Source organism: Drosophila busckii, chromosome 3R (genome assembly GCF_011750605.1).
Source record: "Drosophila busckii strain San Diego stock center, stock number 13000-0081.31 chromosome 3R, ASM1175060v1, whole genome shotgun sequence".
In the NCBI taxonomy this organism is placed as follows: Eukaryota; Metazoa; Arthropoda; class Insecta; order Diptera; family Drosophilidae; genus Drosophila; species Drosophila busckii.
The window spans coordinates 9004209-9026163 of NC_046607.1; the positions used below are offsets into that span (position 1 = coordinate 9004209).

The 21955-nt window shown below is 41.9% G+C and overlaps 6 protein-coding genes across 7 annotated transcripts; all 6 read left to right on the top strand.

The window, feature by feature from the left end:
• Window positions 1-1385: 1385 nt before the first annotated feature.
• Window positions 1386-7966, top strand: LOC108603527 (protein Skeletor, isoforms B/C). The gene is made up of 8 exons (XM_017992421.1): window positions 1386-1705; window positions 3609-4112; window positions 4184-4443; window positions 5204-5303; window positions 6215-7009; window positions 7065-7258; window positions 7321-7710; window positions 7841-7966. The coding sequence occupies exons 1-8, from the start codon at window positions 1645-1647 to the stop codon at window positions 7877-7879; spliced, it is 2343 nt and encodes a 780-aa protein (XP_017847910.1). The 5' UTR covers window positions 1386-1644; the 3' UTR covers window positions 7880-7966.
• Window positions 7967-8781: 815 nt separating this feature from the next.
• On the top strand, window positions 8782-9897 carry LOC108601588 (protein Skeletor, isoforms D/E-like). Its single transcript, XM_017989488.1, has one exon. It carries the CDS (start codon window positions 8782-8784, stop codon window positions 9895-9897), a length of 1116 nt encoding a protein of 371 aa, XP_017844977.1.
• Window positions 9898-10552: 655 nt separating this feature from the next.
• Window positions 10553-12707, top strand: LOC108604030 (probable 28S rRNA (cytosine-C(5))-methyltransferase). Its single transcript, XM_017993281.1, has 4 exons — window positions 10553-10675; window positions 10745-10994; window positions 11494-11991; window positions 12054-12707. Exons 1-4 carry the CDS (start codon window positions 10553-10555, stop codon window positions 12479-12481), a joined length of 1299 nt encoding a protein of 432 aa, XP_017848770.1. The 3' UTR covers window positions 12482-12707.
• On the top strand, window positions 10906-11467 carry LOC108604031. Its single transcript, XM_017993283.2, has one exon. The coding sequence runs from the start codon at window positions 11053-11055 to the stop codon at window positions 11419-11421; it is 369 nt and encodes a 122-aa protein (XP_017848772.1). The 5' UTR covers window positions 10906-11052; the 3' UTR covers window positions 11422-11467.
• Window positions 12708-12831: 124 nt separating the features above from the next.
• Window positions 12832-17708, top strand: LOC108604029 (mitochondrial import inner membrane translocase subunit TIM44). Of its 2 annotated transcripts, none has more exons than XM_017993279.1 (4): window positions 12832-13083; window positions 15598-15678; window positions 15738-16275; window positions 16334-17708. In XM_017993279.1, exons 1-4 carry the CDS (start codon window positions 13009-13011, stop codon window positions 16996-16998), a joined length of 1359 nt encoding a protein of 452 aa, XP_017848768.1. In that variant the 5' UTR covers window positions 12832-13008; the 3' UTR covers window positions 16999-17708. The 2 variants fall into 2 exon arrangements, with proteins under 2 accessions (XP_017848768.1, XP_017848769.1); XM_017993280.1 differs by lacking the exon at window positions 12832-13083 and adding an exon at window positions 15124-15471.
• A 205-nt stretch (window positions 17709-17913) lies between these two features.
• LOC108602294 lies at window positions 17914-21910 on the top strand. The gene is made up of 4 exons (XM_017990374.2): window positions 17914-18199; window positions 19699-19784; window positions 21012-21316; window positions 21388-21910. Exons 1-4 carry the CDS (start codon window positions 18136-18138, stop codon window positions 21527-21529), a joined length of 597 nt encoding a protein of 198 aa, XP_017845863.1. The 5' UTR covers window positions 17914-18135; the 3' UTR covers window positions 21530-21910.
• Window positions 21911-21955: the final 45 nt, after the last annotated feature.

The window sequence follows — 21955 nt, forward strand, 5'->3', positions numbered from 1 at the left end:
GACCAGTTGGCGACTGGTCGGTCAGGCGAATGTGATAGTTTTATGTCTAAATTATAAATGTTAATTGCTGTTGGTGCTGTTAATTGGTCAACGCTCGTTTTGAACCCGAAATTTGATGTGTATTCAAATTAGTAATAGAGTTTATAGTTGGAAGAGCTGTTGACCTCTTGGCTGTGCACATATTTGGGCAATCTGCAATAGCGCAGCATTCAAAATATGAGCAAGATTAATTATAATGACTTGCTGTGATTTATTTACATGAATTTCAACAAGATACTTTCACAAGTCGAGAAAGCATGCGGCCAACTGTTTAAAAGCATTGCAAAAGCATGCGTTCTATGATCGATGGTTGGATCAACTTGAGCTACAGATTAGATGTATCTATCTACGCTGAAAGCGTTCATAAATTGCTGATTAACATCGAAGCGGATTATGCAAGCGCCTGAGCCCCAAAGTGTTGAATTTAACAGTTGGCCGACCTTCTGCGAACCCTTTTGCATGAGAAAGTTGGACTTGGACTAAAGCGTGCAGCCGCAGGGCAAGCGTTAACCACGAACTGACCACCAGCAGTGAACTTGTGGCTGGCAGCTCACGAATTAATCTCCCCATCTCTCTCGCTCTCTTTCACACTCTCGCTTGCCACATCTAATAGCTTAAATTGATAGCTAAGCATTATCTAAGCGTAGCATTATCCCAGCTGTAGCTGTAGCCGCTGCTGGTTAAAATCGCATTAAACCCGAAAATTGGCACAACAATGACATTAGAAAAAAAAATATCAAACTGCGATTTCTGCATACGATTTGCGCCAATGACATTTGCTCTCTGCGAAAGAGTCCAACTAGCTTTTGTCTGCCCAACAAGCACACAAGAGTTAAGAAAAGAAAAAAAATTGCATTCATAGCGCAAACAAGTTCACAACGCCGCACATTATTTGAATATGCGCATAAAATTGGCAAGAAATAAAAATAAAACATAATAAAAATAAAGTTTTAAAACAAACAATAGCTAAAGTCGACTTGAGCATACCCTATCAAGCTTTAAATATGCAAAGCAGAATTTTAACTAAATTTGGTAAGCAGACTTCAAGCTAAGGCGCCGCTACAGCGACGTTTGAAGTTTTCAGCTAATAATTGCTGACGCTGATGAGACAGAGACCACAGCAACAATAGCAGTAATACCAACAGCAGCAATAACAATAACAGCAGCAGCAACAACAACAACAACAACAACAACAACAACAGAAGCAGTCAAGCAGTTGTAAGCGAACAACAAAAACTAGCCTCACATTGCTGCTGCTGCTGCTGGTGTTGGTGCTGTTGCTGCTGCTGCTGCTGACGTCGACAACGACAACTTCAACTCTTCGCAGGCGCACAGCGCAGACGCAGCAGCGTACGTTCAGTGCGATTTTGGAGTTCATAGCGGTCTGTTCGTGATCGTGAAGCAGTCGGCAAAGCACCAAAGCTAATAAGAGTTCAAGCGAAACGTCAAATCAGCTTGCGTGTCTCTATCTGTGCCTGTGTCTCTCTGTGTGTGTGTGTGTGTGTGGGTGTATGTGGGTGTAAAGGATATAGAAATCATATAGCAAGGCTTAACAAGTGCTGCTCCATTAAAAAGCTGGAGTTACAGTGAACACAGCTCTTAGCCATGTCAGCAGTGAAGGATAAACCGTGGCTGTTGCTACTTGGCCTATTGGCCGCATTGAGCTGTAAGTAGATTAAGCGTTGATTTATGACTGACATTGCCGCGCATAGTGATGCAAATTCGCTGGCCAAAAAACCAAAAAAAAAATAATAATAAAAAACTAGATTAGTGACAATGTAGCATGTGTGAGTTTGTGTCTGTGAGTGTGTGGCTAGAGGGCGGCTAGACAATGCGACTTTTGACATATGCGTATGCATATAAATCATCTTTTGAATATTCAAACAAATGGGCTAGCTGCCCACGTATTTATTACCAACTGGCCAACTGACAGACCAAATGACTGACTGACTGACTGACTGACTAACTGACAGCCTGACGAATTAACATAAATTTATGCGCTATGCTGTTTCCTTGATACAATTTCAAGACCTACAAGCGGCTGCTGCTTTTTTGATTGGCCATTTTTTTATCTTGGCGTGAAAGTAGGTCTTTGGGTTGAGGATGTCTTGCTTGGGTTTTGCACAGACAGAGACGCCGACACATTTATTTATATATAGTATGTATGCATATATGCATAGTCTATTGATTGGCAATTGCAACCAGTTCCATTTTGCAGCTTCGTATATAATTTGGCTCTAGCTCTGGCTCGTCGATCAGTTAGTTAGCTGTTAGTTAGGCCTTAATGGCTGTGTCTAACACTGCCTCGAGCATCATTAATAAACAAACTCAGCGGCTCGGAGTTATGTTTGCTTTTATTTAACTTTTAATTACACCTTTGGCATTTGGCGACCTCAGTGCTGCGTTTTGTTTCGAAAGCAAATAACTTGTTTGATTTACGAGCGCTACACTTACAACAATTAATACTTAATTAGAGATATAAATCTGCTGCTTCTGTTTTTGTGATTTTGTTTTTTTGGTGTGCTAATTTATGCAGCCGGCACTTTCATTTAGCTGCAGACAGGAAAGACTTGTCGCCGCCGCCGTTGCCGTCGTTGTCGTTGTCGTTGTCGTCAGCTCAGTGCAGGCTTTAAAATGTAGAGCAACTGTCATGGCCACAACAAGTGTACCATGCAAATGTTAATGGCTAAGGCCCGCCGCCATAAACAAATCGAGTTGCTGCCCAAACTGCAGGCCATGGAGGCCGCCCACACCTGCGGCCACCTAATGGCAAACGTGCTTATAGCGCCTGCACGCCATAAAAAATAATAATAGCAATATAGTATGTCATAAAAATAAAGATAGCAAATACTCGAAAATTGAATTTTAAGCAACAACTTGGCAAAAACAAAATTATTTGTGGCCAATGATTCGCTTAAATTATTAAGTACGCAGCAGCAAATGATTCAGAGTGAGGTTCTAAACAAAGACGCAGTTTATAAGCGAGAGTGTTATGGCTTATTCTATGGCTTGTTGGCTTAAAACAAATGCTGAATTTTTTGTTACCACGCCTCACAAATTTTCTACATTCGTATTGTTTTGTCTAAAATTTATTTGCCATGAAATGGTAACTTCCTCCAAAACAAATTTATGACTAACGCCAAGTTGCGGCTATACAACTTATTTTGTAATCATCATAAAAGCAAATAGACAGCAGCAGCGGCGACGGCGGCGGCGGCGACTCTTAAAAGACCGTGTGTATCTCCGAATCTGAATCCGATTCCGATTCCGACTCTCTGCCTGCCTGCTGCCCTCGGACGTAGAACTTCAAATTGCGGTTGAGTTACTAACTTATGTAAATTTGATGCAAATAATTAAGTGGCTTGGGCTAAGTGGGGCCAGCGAATTGGATATTTGTTACTTTATTATTAAGCTATATTTAACTGAATGTGAATGCGAATGTGAGTGTGAGTGCTGAGCTAATGCGGCGGCGGCGATTGCCTACCCAACATCAAGTTTGTTGCCTAAGTCTTTTGTTTTTTGGTCATATTTTATTTATGGTTTTCTCGCTTTTTTTTTTTCTCGCACAGCACTGCAACGCTGCTGCGATGCCGCTTACCCATATTACGGCACCAAGATTGGCGCACTGACACGTCTACACCATGGCGTTTCCGGTGACGTTTACGCCGTAGACTCGCGCACGATTTTCATCAAGAAATTCAATTACGATGGGGAAGCACCTGCCGCTTACTTTTATGTGGGCAACACAGCGCGTCCCAGCAACGAGGGCGCTGCACGTCTGCGTGACGAACGTGGCGGCACTGCCGCCTTGACGCGTCGCTATCGCAACAAGGATATAACATTATCGCTGCCAGAGGGCAAGACGCTGCGCGATGTCAAGTGGTTCTCGGTGTGGTGCGATGAGTTTGCTGTGAACTTTGGCGATGTGGCCATACCCAGCACTTTGGACTTTCCGCGTCCGCAGAAGATCAGCGCACTGCGCGGCGTTCACGGCGTCTCCTCGGACAACATTGTCATAGTGGATGCACAGACGCTGCTGGTGCCCAACTTTAGCTACGATGGCGAAGCGCCAGGTGAGTATCACAGCACTCCACTCCACTTTTGTTTGTGTTTGCCAGCATTTGGTATTTGTTTGCCTTGACAGATGCCAAGTTCTGGGTGGGTCGTGGTCAGCGTCCCACGTCCGAGGGTCTGCGCATACCCGATGAGAACGGCAAGGAGAATCCACTGCGTCGCTACGAGCGCAAAACCATTGTGTTGACGCTGCCCGAGGATCTGACCATCTTCGATATTGGTCACTTCGGTGTCTGGTGCGAGGCATTTACCGTTGACTTTGGGCATGTGCGTCTGCCGGAGGGCCTCAATGTGCCGCCCTCGCTGAAAATGCTGGGCATTAGTCCTCAGGTAAAGAAGCCGTTAAATGTTATCTTAAGTGAGCTGCAGCAGACCTGATTGCCAACAATTGCTTGCTTTAACAATTATAAACTTTTATCTATGCCAACAATTTTATTTAAAGCGAAACATATTTATTTTTGAATCTTTTGCAACGTATTTATCAACTACTTATATTATTTCAGTTGCTTTGAAATTAATAGACTCTAAGTGTGTGCCGTTATGTGCCTGTTTCAAACGAAATATAGACAAAATATATGTATAAACTAAACTAAACTACGCAACTTGTTGTCCTTTGTTGTCTTTGCAAAACTTTTGCTTTTGTATTTTTCTATTCTGAGCGTCTATACAAAATGAAATGTGTGCCTACAAATACAAATCACCTCTCCCAGACCCGTCCGTTACTCCCAAAAACCAAACACATATATACATACACATACATGCATATATACCTATATACATGCGCCAAACCTTAACTAAATTTTGAACGCGTTGTTGTACTCTTGTTCGATTGGTACTCACATCTCAACATTTTCATTTTGTATATGATTCACAAAAAAGACAAACAAATTATCAAAACAAAAAACAAAAAAAAAAAAGCAAAATTTTTAAATACAGCAACAAATTACAACAACAAAACTAACGTTTTGGCAAGCTGTCTCTCATATAAAACCTAATCCTTAATCCTAAATCATTATCCAAGACACACACACACACACACACACCCATTTTCATTCCAAAAAAATACAAAAGCACAACAATTCTTTTGCAGTCGAAACTCAACTGTGAGGTGCTCTACGATGATCTGGCCTTTGAAGTACGCTGGGCAGTGGCCGGTGAGAGCATTGTGGTGCAATTGGTGGCCAAATTGGGTAAGTTTTTCTTAGCGGGACAATAGCTTTGCCAACTGTATAAATCTTTTCGTGGAAATCGTGAATTTGAACATTCAATTTGAATTTGAGTTCAATTTCAGACTTCTAGAGAAATCTACTGAATTTTGGGTGTGTAGCAAAAAAAGGGTGAACAAGTTTTTAATAATGTTGCTAGGCAGGCTATATAAATATAAATATTTAATCAGATTTTATAAGCTCTATATTGACAGGAGCATGTGACTAAGAACAAATAGCATTGATTGTTATTCTTATTCTATTCTAGTTGAGAATGATGCTTTGACATTTTACTGAGTACAGTTAATAATGTAGGTTTTTATGCTTGCACGTTTTGAGCTTAACATATAACAACAATAACAGCAAATCCAGTTAGCCCGCCACGCAGTCAGGCAGTCTTTCAGCTAGGCAGTAAGGCCGTCAGGCAATTTGGCCAAATTGACCGATCAGCGGCAGCATCGTTAGTAGAATAACAAGTTGCAAAATATGAAGGCGACTGGTTTATTGCGCAACCAAAACGCACAGAGAGCAGCAATTATAATTGGCCATGGCTAAGTGGTAGCTGCCACTACCACTGCTAGCACTAGCGCTGCCACTGCTACCATCTGCATTTTGGTCTTCTGCAATCTTGGCAGCCAGTAGCCAGTAGCCAGTAGCTGGCAACTAACTGGCTCAGCTATGCGCAACATTTTCCTAAAGACTGCAATTTGGAACCGCTAAGAATGCCAAACAAGAATTTTCACCTTATACTGGCCAACCGGTTGCCTCTGGCTGGCTGACGTTCTGAGCCGCATTTATTCTGACTACATTCATATATGGGTCGTCAGCAACTTTCGATGATTGCTGGTTGGGGAATTTTCACTGTATACTTCACTATCTTCACTAACTTTTCGCAGAGCCCAACAACTACATGTCCTTTGGCATATCGCCCAATCGCAACATTAGCCAAATGGTTGGCGCTGATGTTGCCGTCGCCTGGGTGGATCCTGAGACGGGCAATGGTTTCGCTCAGGATTATTATCTCGAAGGTAAGGCGCAATGCTCGGGTGGTCGCGGTGCCTGTCCGGATGTCAAAGTGCAGCCCAACACCAACTCCATTCGACTGCTAAATGCCGCCATGGTCAATGGCTACTCCATTGTGACCTATCAACGTTCGTTGTCCGCTACCGATGGCCTGGATCTGCCCATCTCAGTGAGCGATACTGAATCAGTTGTCTGGGCAATCGGACCACTGAATGATTACAAAGAAGTCAGCTTCCATACCTTCTACAACAAGCATCTGCATCAAATTGAATTTGGCCGCCAGCCCAAGTGGAACTGCCCGCTGCCGGAGGGTGCCAAGCCAGGCAGCAACTCCGCCGAGCAAGAGGATATACTGCCACAAAGCAGCAGCACCAGCTCCACAGGCGGTGCAGGCTATCCCCCAGCAGGGCGTCCAAAGGTAGAGCCCGATGAGGAGTTCTATGAGAGCCGTCCACAGGCGTTGCATCGCACTACGCCCGCTCAATCAAACCAAAGGCGTAATGAAAATGCGTTGTCCACACAGCGTCGTCCCGTACCCACACCCAAGCCTGTGAATAGCAATGGCGCCTGGGACATTCCGCCCATACAATGCCATGAGCCTGAAGATGGAGTTTTCTATGCGCAAATGGGGCCAACTGGTGGCAAGCATGGCTACCCAGCTATAACCGGTAAGGCAATATAAAGTTTTTGCATATGAATTCTTATTAATCGTATTCCGATTAGGTCACGTTGGTTGGGGCATTTCCTGGTACATAAATGGCTTGCTCATCCCTGAGCTGCATGTGGTCAGAGGAAGAACGTACACTTTTGTTGTTGAGGGTGGCAATAATCCAGATATACCCGCCAAGTATCATCCGTTCTACATCAGCGATGATCCAATTGGAGGCTACGAGCATAAGCGCGAGGAAGAGAAGAAGGTAAGCTTCATATAAAATATCGCTTTATATAAATATTTAAAATTTTGTTGCTCTATTTAAAGGCTGTGCGCATCTTTGCTGGTGTACATCGCTCCAGATCCGGGCAGGTAACGCCCACTGGCGTGGGTCGTCTATGCAATTGGACGCCCGATGTGGAGGGACCACCAGCAGATGATTACCAATCCTTCGGAGCCTATCAGCGCACTTTGACTCTGAAATGTGACGCCGGTGAGCCGGGTGTAATTAGCTGGACGCCGGATAGAAATACGCCGGATACGGTTTACTACCACTGCTTTACGCATCGCTATTTGGGCTGGAAGATACACGTGCATGATACGTGCGATGGTCTTGATGGTATTGGTGCTGCTGCCTCGGAGCGACATGAGTTGCGCGAACCGGCGCCCGTGCGGGAGGATTATGCGGCTGAGTCGTCGATACGTCATGAAACTAAGGTCAGCCCCAACGATAATTTTTTATTGAAGCACCAAACCGATTTGATTAAGAATCACAATATGAATGGAACACCGCCTAAACTGAGTTTTGAAATAACGAAGTCTTCGGAAATAACTAAATTGATTTCAGATGGGATCCGCGCTGCTGAGGCTCTCGAGGAGAGCTTGATAAGGAACCAGTCGAATGCCGCCGCCGCCGCCGCTGCACCACCGTCCCTGCACCACAACAATATCGGACCTCGTATACCACCGCAACCGCAGCTGACCCAAGCCCGGCCCGAGATTTTACATGGCGAAAAACATACATTAAAATCACCTTCATCATCTTCATCTTTATCCACTGCACCACAGCTACATCTTTCGAAATTGCCCATATTCGCTGCACCACAATCACCGCATGCTCTTGCTAATGCGCATTTGCATCAGCGCTTACCGTATCCGCACCACACACCACACTTTCCCATACCACACACACACCATCAATATCATCATCATCCACATCAGCATGCACTGCACCATCCACTTAATCTAACAAGTAATATTGCAGCGCTGGCTCAGAAAACCATAAGCCTCTCCGAGTATTTGCGACCACCACAAAATGCACCACTCTTCCATCCGGTGAAGCTGCCAGGCCGTCGCCCATATCCTGGCCCCATTAAGAAGGTACCTGCCTCCAGACCAGTGCTGCCCCAGCAGCATCCTCCACCAGGCTCCATTTTACCACAATCATCTCTTATAGTTAATCATTATCGTAAGCCCGTACCTAGCCTTCTAAAGCCCTTCCTGAAGGAAAAGCATTTTCCCATACAACCCATAGCTGCATCTGTATTGCTCCTAGGCCAACCCACGGAGCTTGGCGGACAGCGAAAGACTGATGCCGAGGAGCGTCTTAAGCCCAAGCCAAAACCAAAGCCTGTGATTCCCCTACCTGTTCCATATGTGGATCAAGAGCCGCAAGGCTCACTGCAGAGCAATACTAAGACGGCTCAAAAACCCTTGCTGACCACCACATTGCCGCCTTTGATTAAACGTCCGCTACCTGAAGAGCCATCTCCCGAACAAATTGCCAGCATGCCTCCAGCAATTAATAAGGGCTTTAAGCCGGACACTGTCATTGTAGAAAGTGGCTTCCGGCCCATAATGCGCAATGATGAAAACGCCGTGCAACTGCCAGCAGAGCTTATAAAGCAAGTTGCGCATCGGCGTGAGGACCCAGGCAGTGAAATCGATGAGGTCATGGAGACAGACACGCTCTTCCTAACAGCTCAACAAGGCGGCAGTGAGACGCAGAGCTTTGAGCCAATGTTTATACCATCCCCGTTGGATAGCACCAATGCGTCTTTATCACTGCCACTAACTCCAGCAGCAGCAGCAGCAGCAGCGGTTGTAACCGAATCCGCTCTACCACTGCGTTTGCCCTCAACAGCCTTAAAGCACACACTGCCATCGGCAGCTGAGTTGCGCAAGCCGTCGCTGCAGGAACTGTTTGGAGAAGATATGGAGGATGATATAGGCTTAGATTCAACGGAGCTAAAATCAGCTGCAGTAGTTGAGAGTCAGCCAACACCAAATGTCGCTATTAAACAACCAAACACTACTGGGCTTGCGCTGGAGAATATGGAGGATGCGGACTATGAAGATATAGCTAACCTATTTGGCTTTGAAGAGGATGATCACCAGCCGTCGGGATCAGACAACCTTGCTGATGATCTCGATGCTGATCCAGATGATAAGATGGCACAAGCAGCAGAACGCATTGATACCTATTATTTGCCACCGGATAATTGTAAATCGCCGCATGCCACCAAACCCAGTGCTGCTGTGTTCGCCTATGATGGCACCTCCGTCATGGACAGCACTTTAGTTGTGCCTCATGCAGCACGCGATACTGAGCAACTTCAGCCCCCACACATTGGTCTCTCACCATTGGAAAAGCTCATTCGTACCACACCGCAATTTGTCGCCTATCGTGGCGAGCTACCAGAAGATTTCTCCTCAAGTCCGCAGCCAAACTTGCAAGCCTTTTCGAAACATTCAACAATTTACTCCAGCTTAGGGTCATCGGCACTGCCAGTTACCGCTAGCACATTAGATTTGTCATCATCGTCATCATTACCATCGTCATTGAGGCCCATTTCAACTAAGTTACACTTGCTCAAGCCAGGCAGCAACGACAATAACACGTAGATAATTTGTTTGGTGCGCAATAGTATAATTCATGATTAGGCATTTAAAACTGCTTGCAGTTGTCAATTGAATTTTAAATCGTACTCATAACCATAACATACATTTATATTGCAAAACATACAAACGTACTTATAACAGTAAAGAATCCGTTTTAGGTATAGTCAACTTTTTATGTTTTTAATTATTATGATGATCTTAATTTTAAACAAACACAAGGACATTACATACACACAATTAGCTAAGCTAAATCTTATGTTTAACATGCATTTTAGTCGATGTTTATCAAATAAAGTATACAATCAAATATACATATGTATGTAATTTAAAATCTCATTATTCAAAACAGCGATATACCGCCAAATGTATATCGTAAAACTCGTGTTAATATTGCCGATAGCTTACTACTTACTTACTACTATGTTGGCATCTTAAAGCTTTACAAGTAGTATTTCTAAAAAGTTTAGTTTTGTAAAGGGCGTTAGCTGCAGAGCTCATCGGAATCAAACAATATTTTATACGAAGCCTTGTCAATATCAGTCTTTTATGTGTAATCTATCGACGCTCCACCACATATCGATACAAATTGTAAAACCAAAACATACTAAAAATATACCGCATTCATTGTTATTGGTCACCACGTGATAAAAAAAAAAACATGAGCCAATTCAAGCATTCTGTAAAAGTTCCCACCCAATATAAAGTAACAGCGAAAATATTAAAGTCGGCTATTGAAAATCAAAAGTCAATTAAAACACTAATATTTGAGGAAAAGCATGCGGTAAGTTAATGAAGCAACGCAAGCCGCTAGGGGTTTGAAATTGATTTTCATTGTGAATCGTGTTTGCAGCGCATTTGTAGCTTGAAAGCGGTGCTGAAGCATTACAGCGACCATAGAGGAGTTGTGGACAAAGCCATTGAAGAAACAGCGTTGTTAAAGGACAATCCAAAGCTAGACTCAGCATTAGCTAAGGTGCTGGTGACAGAACTCCTCTTTGGACGCGGTGAACTATCGGGCGAGAGCAGACCTGTACAAACAGTGCGTTCGTACAAAGAGCGACTACAACAGATAATAGGCTGCGTTGAAATCAAAAAGAAAGGCAGGTGTACACTTATTCAACATATCAAACCTCTAGTATTATTAGTAAGCTGAGCAAAATGGGAAAGAATTCCAAGAACAATCAAACGGTGGCTGCGCAGCCAGTGCAATCTACTAAAGCTGTAACACATAGTGAGCCCAAGGAGTCACAGAGACAGTCTGGGGATACCAGCCTGGAAGTGTTTCTCTGGCTGTTGGCATTTAGTGTGCTTATGTTCACCCTACCCTTTTTGGGTTTTTATGGCGTGCGTAGCTGGCTGCAGGAATCCTTCACCACACTGAGCACATTTGAAGTGAATTGTTATTCTGTGCTAACCGCTGTACTTGTTGTCAATGCAATTGTGGCCATGTATGTGGTAAAGGCAATGCGCGAAAAAGTAACGCCTGCTCCAAGCATTGAGGAGGATGAGAACAAGAAAGAGCAGTAGTATTATCCTTAAGACAATTTTAATAAATATCAACTGCAAATTTAAACGCTGCTATTTTATTTCGTACTTCAGAACCAAATCCACGTTATGTGCGCATCAACACAAATTTGCTCAGCATTGCGGATGCCTTGGAGTATTTGGCGGGAGAAGAATGGCGGCGGAAAGAGCTAGCAGCAGATGCCACCTACGATGACTTTCTAGCTGCCGTACGCACCTTAGAGGAGGATGAATTCTTATTGGACATGCATGTCGAGGGCGTATTAATTTTTCATGCCAAAAATAGTTCATACTGGGCCTCGCACGAGTTTGTGGGCTCCAAAAAATTCATTTTGCAGACCAAGGGCACCTGTCTGGCTGCAGAGCTGTTGGCACCGCCACCAGGCGCAACGCTTCTGGATATGTGCTCGGCTCCAGGCATGAAAACGCTGCACATGTGCAATGTGATGCAAAATAAGGGACGCATTTACGCTGTTGAGCAGTCCAAGGATCGTTACAAAGCGCTTTGCGATATAACGACTGAGGCGGGCTGCGAAATAGTTACGCCCATATTGGGTGATGCCTTAACCATGGGTTAGTTCATATACAACTCGGTATAAGGCATTTTTTTTAAATTTTTTTGTGTTCTTTTCAAGATGCCGAACGTTGTCCGGAAGTGGAGTATATTCTAGTAGATCCCAGTTGCTCGGGCAATGGTATGCAGAGTCGAATTAGTGTTTCGGATGAGCAAAAGGATGACAAGCGTCTATATAAACTGGCCGGTTTGCAGATTAAAATATTGTCGCATGCCATGAGCGCATTTCCCAATGTCAAGCGTATTGTCTATTGTACTTGTTCGCTTTGGAAGGAGGAGAACGAACAAGTAGTAAAGCGCTGCTTGGAACTCAATCCATCGTTCAAGTTACTCAGTTGCAAGAAGGCACTGCGCAATAAGTGGCAAAATGTTGGTGACAAGGAGTACGCCAAAATTGGCAAGAACTGCTTATACTGCTTGCCAGACTACGATCTGACTGATGGAATTTTTCTGGCAATGTTCGAGAAGCTTAACGATGCTCAGGATTAATTCAATTCAACACAAGAATTTAGCTTATGATGATACTTTATTATATAAGTTTGACATCGCTTTAAACTTCAGTTTACATAAATGTATATGTATATGCACTTGTGTGCTTGATTCGATCTTTTTGTGAATTGCATTATAAAAAAGAAATGAATATTTTAACTACAATAAAGAAGTTGAGACTTACTGGACTTCGATGACTTAATAAATATGGTAAATACATGAATATAACACTATTTGAGATTTGATTGTAATACATTTCTAAAAAAAAAATAAAACATGTAATAAAAATTCTTTCGTGTGTCAAAAATTTAAAAACTGGTGCTGTGAAAATGTTGCCTTCGAAATTATTCATTGGTTTCTCCCACTTTAGCAAATATTCAAATTAAGCTCAAATACAATTGGCATTACGAAATTCAAAGTACTCTTTTTCAAAAGATATATATAGGATAAGTAAACGTATATATCTGAACAAGATATATATCGCAAATTATTAGATAATCGCGAGCGCCCCGTAGGCATTTATAATAATGCTGGCGAGCATCAACAAGCCAGCCCTGAGACATTTCTATTGGCTGCTACGATTCAACAAATGTTACGATGTTGTGAGTATAACTAGAATGTAAATAGAATCTTTGGAAACAAAGGTTTGAAGTTTAAATAAGCGATAAGATAGTGATCCGAAGTGTTTAAAAAAAATATAAGATTATAATACTCCTAAAAACGAACGCGCCAGGCGCTTTAAGTCTAGGCGCAACTGTTATTGGAAAGCTTAAAAAGCGAAACGCGTATTTTATATATATCATCTATATATGAACGCTTTAGAAACTACCAGAGTTTCTGCCACTTTTAGACTTTCATTTGCTGCTTGTAATAGTTGGTTTTGGAGAGTCGGAACGATTCAGCCTTAATTGCATCCTCCATAGTGACAATTGGCTTCTTGGGGCAATACTTGATGGTGTGCGCCGAGTCGCCCGACGCACCACAAATGGGGCACACATAGGTGCGCAGCTTGGGACACAGCACACGTCCGTACGAATCACGTACAGAATGACTGTTGACCACAGCTTCGGGTTCATTATTGTTCTCACAGAAAACACAACGACGTTGTACCTGCAGATAAGCACCAATTTGAACAAATGCTATAGCTTTAGTTTAACAAAAGATTTACCATATCCTTGGGTTTTCCATTGTTGTAGCGTCTTGGCATTTTGTTGTTGACATTGCGCATGTGATCCGCTTGTACGCCGGCCAGACCCAAAGAGTTTAAATGGTTAGCCGCTGCCATAGCAATTCCCGCATTGGCCGCCATATTGCTCATGGGCATGTAGGAAATGTTGCGCCACACATTGTTCAGTTGCTCCCGGTAGTTATTGAGATTGATCCAATGTGCAGCAGCAACAGATGGCGGCATAGCGTTTGCTGTACCTGTTGTATTGCCAATTACTGTTGTTGCTGATGCAGCAGGTGGCGCAGGCGCTTGATATGCTAATGGCAATGGCGGCGACATTTGCGCGTTGGTATTTTGCATGCGATTCAAATCATCGCTAATATAGCCATTGCTTGCAAACTCCTGCATTGCATCCTGCGTGGTTGAACTATTGCTTTCTATAAAATAAAAATAAATAATAGGCATCTTTCATTGTTATTCTTCTGTGCTTAGTTCACTGACCGAATGCGAGAAACATTCAAAGTTTTCAGTTTACAGTTAACTGAAACTAAGTTCAGCTATTTATCTCGCTCGCACTTACCTGCATTGCAAGCAGTCAGCAGCGCAAACATTTTCAGTGAGTGCGATATTTCATCCTTTTGGTGATGATTCACAGCAGCTGCTGAAGCGGCCAATGCCAATTGATGTTGCGCCAAAGCCAGTTGTTGTTGTTGCTGTTGTAGCAACAGGCGCTGGTAATGGTACTGCTGCTGCAGTAGCAGTGTATTGGCCGCTGTCGAAGCACTCATGCCCAGATTGTTGTTGTCCGTCAATAGTGGAAACTTCATTCCCGTCATGCCTGGCTCTGGAGTCAGCGGTGTAGTTGGCGGACTCAGAGTGACGGTCGAATTGGGCGGTGACATGTTTTGCGTAGTTGGGTCTAAAAACATGTTAATACCGTCCAGACCATTAAATAGAGAGATATTGTCCTGCGCGATAAAAGTACACACATAAATAGATATATACACACAATTAGAAAAATGCCGGCCATATTTAACTTACAAGTTGAGTTTTGCCTTCAAGGGCACCACTGCTGCTGCGAAACATGACAAATATGATACACTGGGCGATTTGCAATTTATATTTTAACAAGTGCCGTTATTGTTATTTTTGCGTTGCACTAAATTTCACACACTCACAGATGTATAAGTATAATTCTATGTTTGAAGTATTTTAAGCGCTACTTCTTTAGAATTAACTTTGGCTCACAAAAAAATTCTTACATATATTAAAATGAAGAGCTTATGATCGCCTACAAAAGCAAATTTGCAATTATGACTTGCGAAGAATTCACAGAACATCGAGTAACGGTTCGTGTGCGCATTACACTTTGCGAAGGTGTTGCCACTTGTTACAAAATGCGAACATGATGAAAGAAACTAGGATAAGTAAACAAAAATAGTAGGCACCACTTCAGAGTACTGTCAAAAAATTCATAACAAATTTACATTACTCGTCGTGGCAACAGATCATCCGCCAATGACACAAATATAACGTTGCTGCAAAACCAGAGTACACTCCATAGCAAACAATATTCAAATTGCCCGACTTTCCGTTGCACTGTATTTTCATATGCTGCATCGTTTACCAACACTTCCAACAGAATTGACTTTGTGCACACTTATCGGCAATCGATAAGGAACAGCTGACGCAAGAATCTAAATCGTGTGTGGTTTAGGTTGGCAATTACATAAATATTGAGTCGACTTGAGTTTTCCAAGCGTTTCCCCAATAGGAAAATACACGGGAAAAGTGGCAGACATCAGCAATACCTGTTAAAATGGTAGGTTTATTCATATTAGCCAGTCTTACTAGGTTCATTTGTAAGAGGCCTGTACATGTGATAATTTCGAGGTTAAACGTGGAGCCAGTGGAGTCTTTTAACTAATATAAATTGTTTTTTTTTTAGTACAAATTAGGGGCCTTTGCGCGTGAACGCGCCTGCTATTTGACGTATCAATATGCGGCGTATAATTTGCAACAACAACCGGTAAGTTGTTCTTATTGTAACCGGTATATTTGAAAAGCTAAAATTTAGATGAATTGCAGCAACGGTTATACAGTGCACCAGGACGCAGACCTGGATTCTTTTCACAATTCATTGACAATGTTCGCACTGAGATGGATAAGAACAAGGAGATGAAGGACAGCATCAAGAAATTCCGCGAAGAGGCGCAAAAGCTGGAGCAATCGGATGCGTTAAAGTCCGCGAGACAAAAGTTCAACGTTGTGGAATCGGAGGCCTCAAAGTCTTCAAATATTTTGAAGGAGCAGCTGGGTGCCATTAAAGAAAAGGTCGGCGACGTTATTGACGATGCTGCCAAATCGGATTTGGCAAAGAAAGTCTCCGAGGAGCTATCAAAAACGGCGAAAGGTGTAAGCGACACAATAACAGACACTAGCGGAAAACTTGGACAGTCGGGGGCATTCCAGGCCATTTCTGATACTACGAAAATGATTAAAAAAGAAATGGATACCTCAAGTATAGAAAGCCGCGTATATCGAGCTCCAGCAAAGCTGCGAAAACGCGTGCAGATAGACATGGCGGAAAGTGAGCGCGTGGTGGAAGCAAATACAGAAGCAACAGGTAGGTCACATGGTTTTTTTTTAATAGGATCTTTAAATCTAAACTCTCATACTTGCAGGTTTGGAGCTGCACAAGGATTCCAAGTTTTATCAGTCTTGGGAGAACTTTAAGAACAACAACACTTATGTCAACAAAGTACTCGATTGGAAAGTGAAGTACGATGAATCAGAAAATCCAGTCATCAGGGCCTCCAGATTGCTGACTGACAAAGTATCTGACGTTATGGGCGGTCTATTTTCCAAAACGGAGCTTTCCGAAACGATGACTGAACTTGTCAAAATCGATCCAAGCTTTGACCAAAAAGAATTTTTGCATGATTGTGAAAAGGATATAATACCAAATGTGCTGGAGGCGATTGTGCGTGGCGATTTGGAGATTCTTAAAGACTGGTGCTTTGAGAGTACGTACAATATTATTGCCACGCCCATATCGCAGGCGAAAAAGTCTGGCCTGTATTTGGACTCAAAAATATTGGATATTGAAAACATCGAGCTGGCCATGGGCAAAGTCATGGAACAGGGTCCAGTGTTGATAATCACGTTCCAAGCGCAACAGATTATGTGCGTGCGTGACCAGAAGGCACAAGTTGTCGAGGGAAACCCCGATAAGGTGATGCGAGTGCACTACGTATGGGTGCTGTGTAGAGATCGGAACGAGCTGAATCCTAAAGCCGCCTGGCGGTTAATGGAACTTTCGGCAAACAGTCAGGAGCAATTTGTTTAAACCTGCTGCGCATCTTTTATAACTCTAAGCAGTTTAAGTTTTCTCCTCAACTCCAGACACTACATACCACCATCGACTCGACTCATAAGTAGGTTTTAAATGTGTGCAAAAGTTTCGCTCTTATACCACTTCGAAAGTTTTGTGAGCTGTTAGTCGCGTGCCGGCCCCCGGTCTGAAGCTGCTGTTCAGTTTATCTCCTCATCTGTGATCCAGTAGTTATCTTCGGCCGGGGCCAACGAAGCACGTTGCGACTTTGGCGACTGCCGGTCATCATCGGGCACGCTTCACACTGACCGCCCCGTTTCCTGTCTGGCCTTTATATATGTTGTAAATTTTTACCTACCTCTTAAGCTGTATAAATAACCAGTTGGCCTAGTGCTGTCAGAGTGCAGTGTGCCCGGCGGAGTCCGTTAGCCGCGAAGTCTTTGACCAAAATTTTAACATTGAAGCTAAAAGTGCAAACCAATATGCCGAGCGGCATATATAGTAGCTAATTTTAAGTGAAATTGTTGAGTGTAGGCATTGTTACGTATTTTAAGAGCCTCTATTCTGAACCTTAAATGTAAATACCTAAATCTTCAGATAGCCAATTTGGCTTGGATTAAATTGCACTGTGCATTACAGATCATCCGAAACTTTAAGAGCCGCATACTAAAGCTACACAACCAGTTGTTAGACCCAGACGCTATATCATAGAAAATAAAACAACCAAAATCTTTACAAAATGTATTTTCAATTGAGTGTTCTTAATTCTGTCGTCACTTGTCAAGCACCAAAGCAACGAGAACTGGGACTGGGACTGGTTTCTCCATAAATGTAAGCTCTCTCTCTCTCTCTCTCTCTCTCGCTTACTGCTTATGGAACTGGCCGTTAACTTCAAGTTCATAGCTCTTGCAATCTCTCTGAAAGCTTCAGTCTACAAACTGAGCTCGTGGTGATCGCACGCGTGACGCGCTCAGCAGCTGCTACGAATTAAATTATCGTTTTATTTATGTTTAAGTGATAGTGATTGTTGCAAATCCTCAAGAGCTTAGTCACCTGGCTGAAAAATACGTTGACGCATAATTAATGCTAAAGTGATAACCGCTTGTTTATAAAAAATATTTAACAAGAGTTTTCCGTGGAATAAGCCTTAAAATGCGTGTCAATCAAACAATGATATTCTGCAATCTTTTGCTCGTGGTGCTGCTGACAGTTTGCTGTAAGTACATACCTAGATACGCTGAATACATTTGCACACATATTTACACACAATGCCAACCATACATAGACAAGATAGACACTCAAGTACATATATTACTTACTATGTGTGTATTAAAATCCACGCAGCGTCTCAATATTTATATTTGCTACTCGCATTTTTATTTGGAAACAAGTTTCGAAGCGGCAGCTGGAAGGCTAGCCCGCAGAGACACAGACCCCAGACCAAGATCAAGATGCTGCTAGCTCGGCAATTACCCTTTGCCTTAACTGTTAATGTCGGAGCCGGAGCCTGGCTTGTGGCTTGCCTGGGTTGCTTAAAAGCCAAGTTTATGGTGTTGTCTTTTGTGTTTACTGTCTTCAAAATAATGCGCACCGCCTGCTGTCAGGCCAGCAATCGCCATTAATTCAATATCAAGGTCCGTCTGCATCTACTTAATAACAAAACAGGATACGCAGTTGTAAGCATTAAAGCCATATACGACTTTGATTGTATCTTCATGCCCAGCTGGTTGGACAGCGTCAATTGTGCGTTAAAGATAAGATTGGTTTTTTGCAAGCAGTTTCATTAAAATTGATAGCAAACACATTTGCTCTGATAAGCAAAATATAGCTTTACTTTATAAACGTGCTATACTCACATCGGTTACATAATTTGCAGACTTATATTGATAAAGTTCCTCATATTTAAAAAAGTTATATTAAAGTTATATATTATTATTAGAAAATAAAAAAAATTAACTTAAAGCAATTCAAAAATAAATGAAGACATAAACAAATATGTAAATTCTTATTTTAGATAAAACAACTTTTTAAATATAAAACAAGTATATTCATAAATACCAAAACTTATGAATTTTTAATTCAAATCAGACTGAAAGCAGCAAAGCAATTAAAAATTAAATACTTGTGAAGCATGTACTTAAAAAATGGTAAAAAGTGGTTCATGACCACAGTTCCAATTTTTTAGGACAATCTCAAGCTGTGTACACACATTTAGGCAAATTATTTTCATTATTTCTGCGGGCTTTTGGTGCGTTTTGTTTATTGTTGTGTCTCCCGCATGCCAAACAGACTTTGGAAGCGCTTTTAGCATTAGAAATGTGCTTATCGCATATAGATACATAAGCTTACAAACAAATCCACATACATACATTAGCATATATATATATATATAGTATTTGAACTGGTTTGCTTGATTATGACGGCATTAAAAGTTGGCCGGTTTGCTCTGTTGGCTTCACACATTTTTCGATTGTTTGTTTAAACTTTAAGCTGTCTCCAGCGAAAAAAATTTACAGCACATCATCTAAATGCTAAAAAACTTTTGTTAGCTTTGCAGTTTCTGGAAAGACTAAGCGAGTCATCAGAATCTTAAACTAACATGTAGAGATTTGCAAAGATTGTATATCAAGCTAAAAAGAGGGCGAAACAAAGACATGCAAATACATTTTTTTTATTACGTTTATTAATTTTAATTTTCTGCTTAATTGCTTACAGCTCATGCCAAGCCTCTGGAGGATTTGAACTCTGCAACTGCAAGCGAGGGATCCAAAAATAAAACAGCTGTCAGTGCTGGCGAGGAGGTGAGCTCAAGCTTAAATAAAAGAGAGAAGGGTAACTGGGCCAGCGCACAAAGCCAGGCATCAAAGCATAAATTTGACGCACCAAATGTAAAATAAAAAAAAACGACATAAACTGTTATATGAGCTGTTGGCACTGCAGTCTGTCCAAGAGTTATTTTTAAAGAACCGGAAATTTAAGCTTGAAGAAATTTTTTATTTATTTATTTTCACTTTGATTAAATGCATAAACCGCAAGAGACACGCGCGTCGCTTTGCCTTTTAAGGCCTAAAAGTAAAAAAACGCACGCAATCAAATTGTCAGTGGCTAAAAAGCATTTGCATAAAATTCAAGTAACCCATCGTAGCGTTGAGGGTTTTCAGCGGCTTAGTCACGAAAATTCCATTAAAAATCTGTGCTTATAATTGCAGACAACAACAAGCCCTCGGCTCTCGCATTCGTTCAGTGGGGTTTTTAGGTTTAGAGTGCCTGGCTACCGGCCACCAAACTGTTATAGCCGGGGTATTGTCTTCATGGCTGTGAGTCATTGCAACAAGCCAAGTCAAATTCAAATTCTAGCTAACTTCTCAAGCCCGCTGTGACGTCTCAATGTCAGTCAGAGCAGTCATACAAACATAAATATAATAATATAACCCCAAGCACGCGATCAAATAATAGTTTATTTATTAAAGCTTCCGCTGTGTGTTTGTCACCTATGCTCTTTCCAGAGATCGTGTTCACTTAAACGGGAGCTGTTTACCTTAAGTGTAGTAGTTGCATAACTGAATAGATTCCAAGCTGATATTGATTTGATGTCGCCGCTTGGCTGCCCGTATATTAAATTACCTGTGTTTATTACGTCTAGGGTCAATTGACAGTTTAGAATGAAACTTGTTTAATCAGACCAGTATTTCTAACTGGTATTTGCTTGTTTAAGTTAAATTAGAAAAGGCCTTGAAATTGGCATTATTCTAGCTGAGCTTAAAATTGACTGACATACCTAATTTGCAATAAGCCCTTTGACACCTTAAAAAAAATACAAGTAAACAAAACAACCACAGAAAACAGATAAATGTATATGATGAATAACATTTTGTCACGGCCTCTGACGTCAGCTTGTGAAAACTATTTAATATTTTGAACATATAATCACGCGCCGAATAAAATTAGTTACCAAAAACGAACGCACTAATGTATGTTGTTGTTGCCTTATTAGCGTTACTAACGGTATATATATGTTTAATTTACAGTTGAATACCGCAACAAATCTGGTCTTGGCTGAAAACTACAAGTATGACGTGGAAATTCTAGAGTCTGGCGCTGACGAAAAAGCAGAGATTGATAGCAGCGAGGAGCTGGAGGAGCGCTTCAAAGGACATGGTATCTACAATACAGATACCGATACCTTTGCGGCCGAGAATATAGAAATGACACCCGCAGCCCAGACAAGTGCGTTCAGTGAGAATCACTTGGTGCTTAGCGTTGTTATCATTGTGCTGGCGTTGCTTTCAATTTGCCTGTATGCCGGATTGGTTATTTGGCGTTCGCATTTGGAGTGAGTAATCAGTTTGAGTTGTTAATTGTTGACAATAAATATAATTTGACATGTGCTAATTTAATCTACAGGCAGCGTTATGGCATGCGCGAGAGACTCGTCAACAGGGATCTGGAAGAGGAAGGCGTTGACGATACAGATCATCACGTGAGACATCCACACACACTCAGCCCCTACGCACCAACCACGACCCCGGCTACAACACGCTCGTAGTCTGATGGCCGCTTATATTAGCTGGTGTGGGTTGAGCTTCACTTACGCTTAAGTATGTTTAAAATTGCACTTGATAATATCATTATTAATTGAGCACATGCATACACACACGCACTCACTCACAGTTGTGAATGAGTGCTTGTAATTAATGCCATAAATTGATGCCCATGTTTGTATGCATGTATACAGAATACCTGTTTAAACGAGTGCATTTTCATCTAAAATTATCATTCAACAACATGTCAATTAAGAACACTGAAAGTTCTTCTAGAGCTCCCACTAATGAGTTAGTTTTAAGTTTCTGTGATATTGTTATAGATACTCTTTGTAATACTTTGTACTAACCATTCTTTGTAATAAACGACATTCTTAATCATAATTGCAATATTTGAAAGTCGACTACAATTAAATAATCTTAAGAATAGA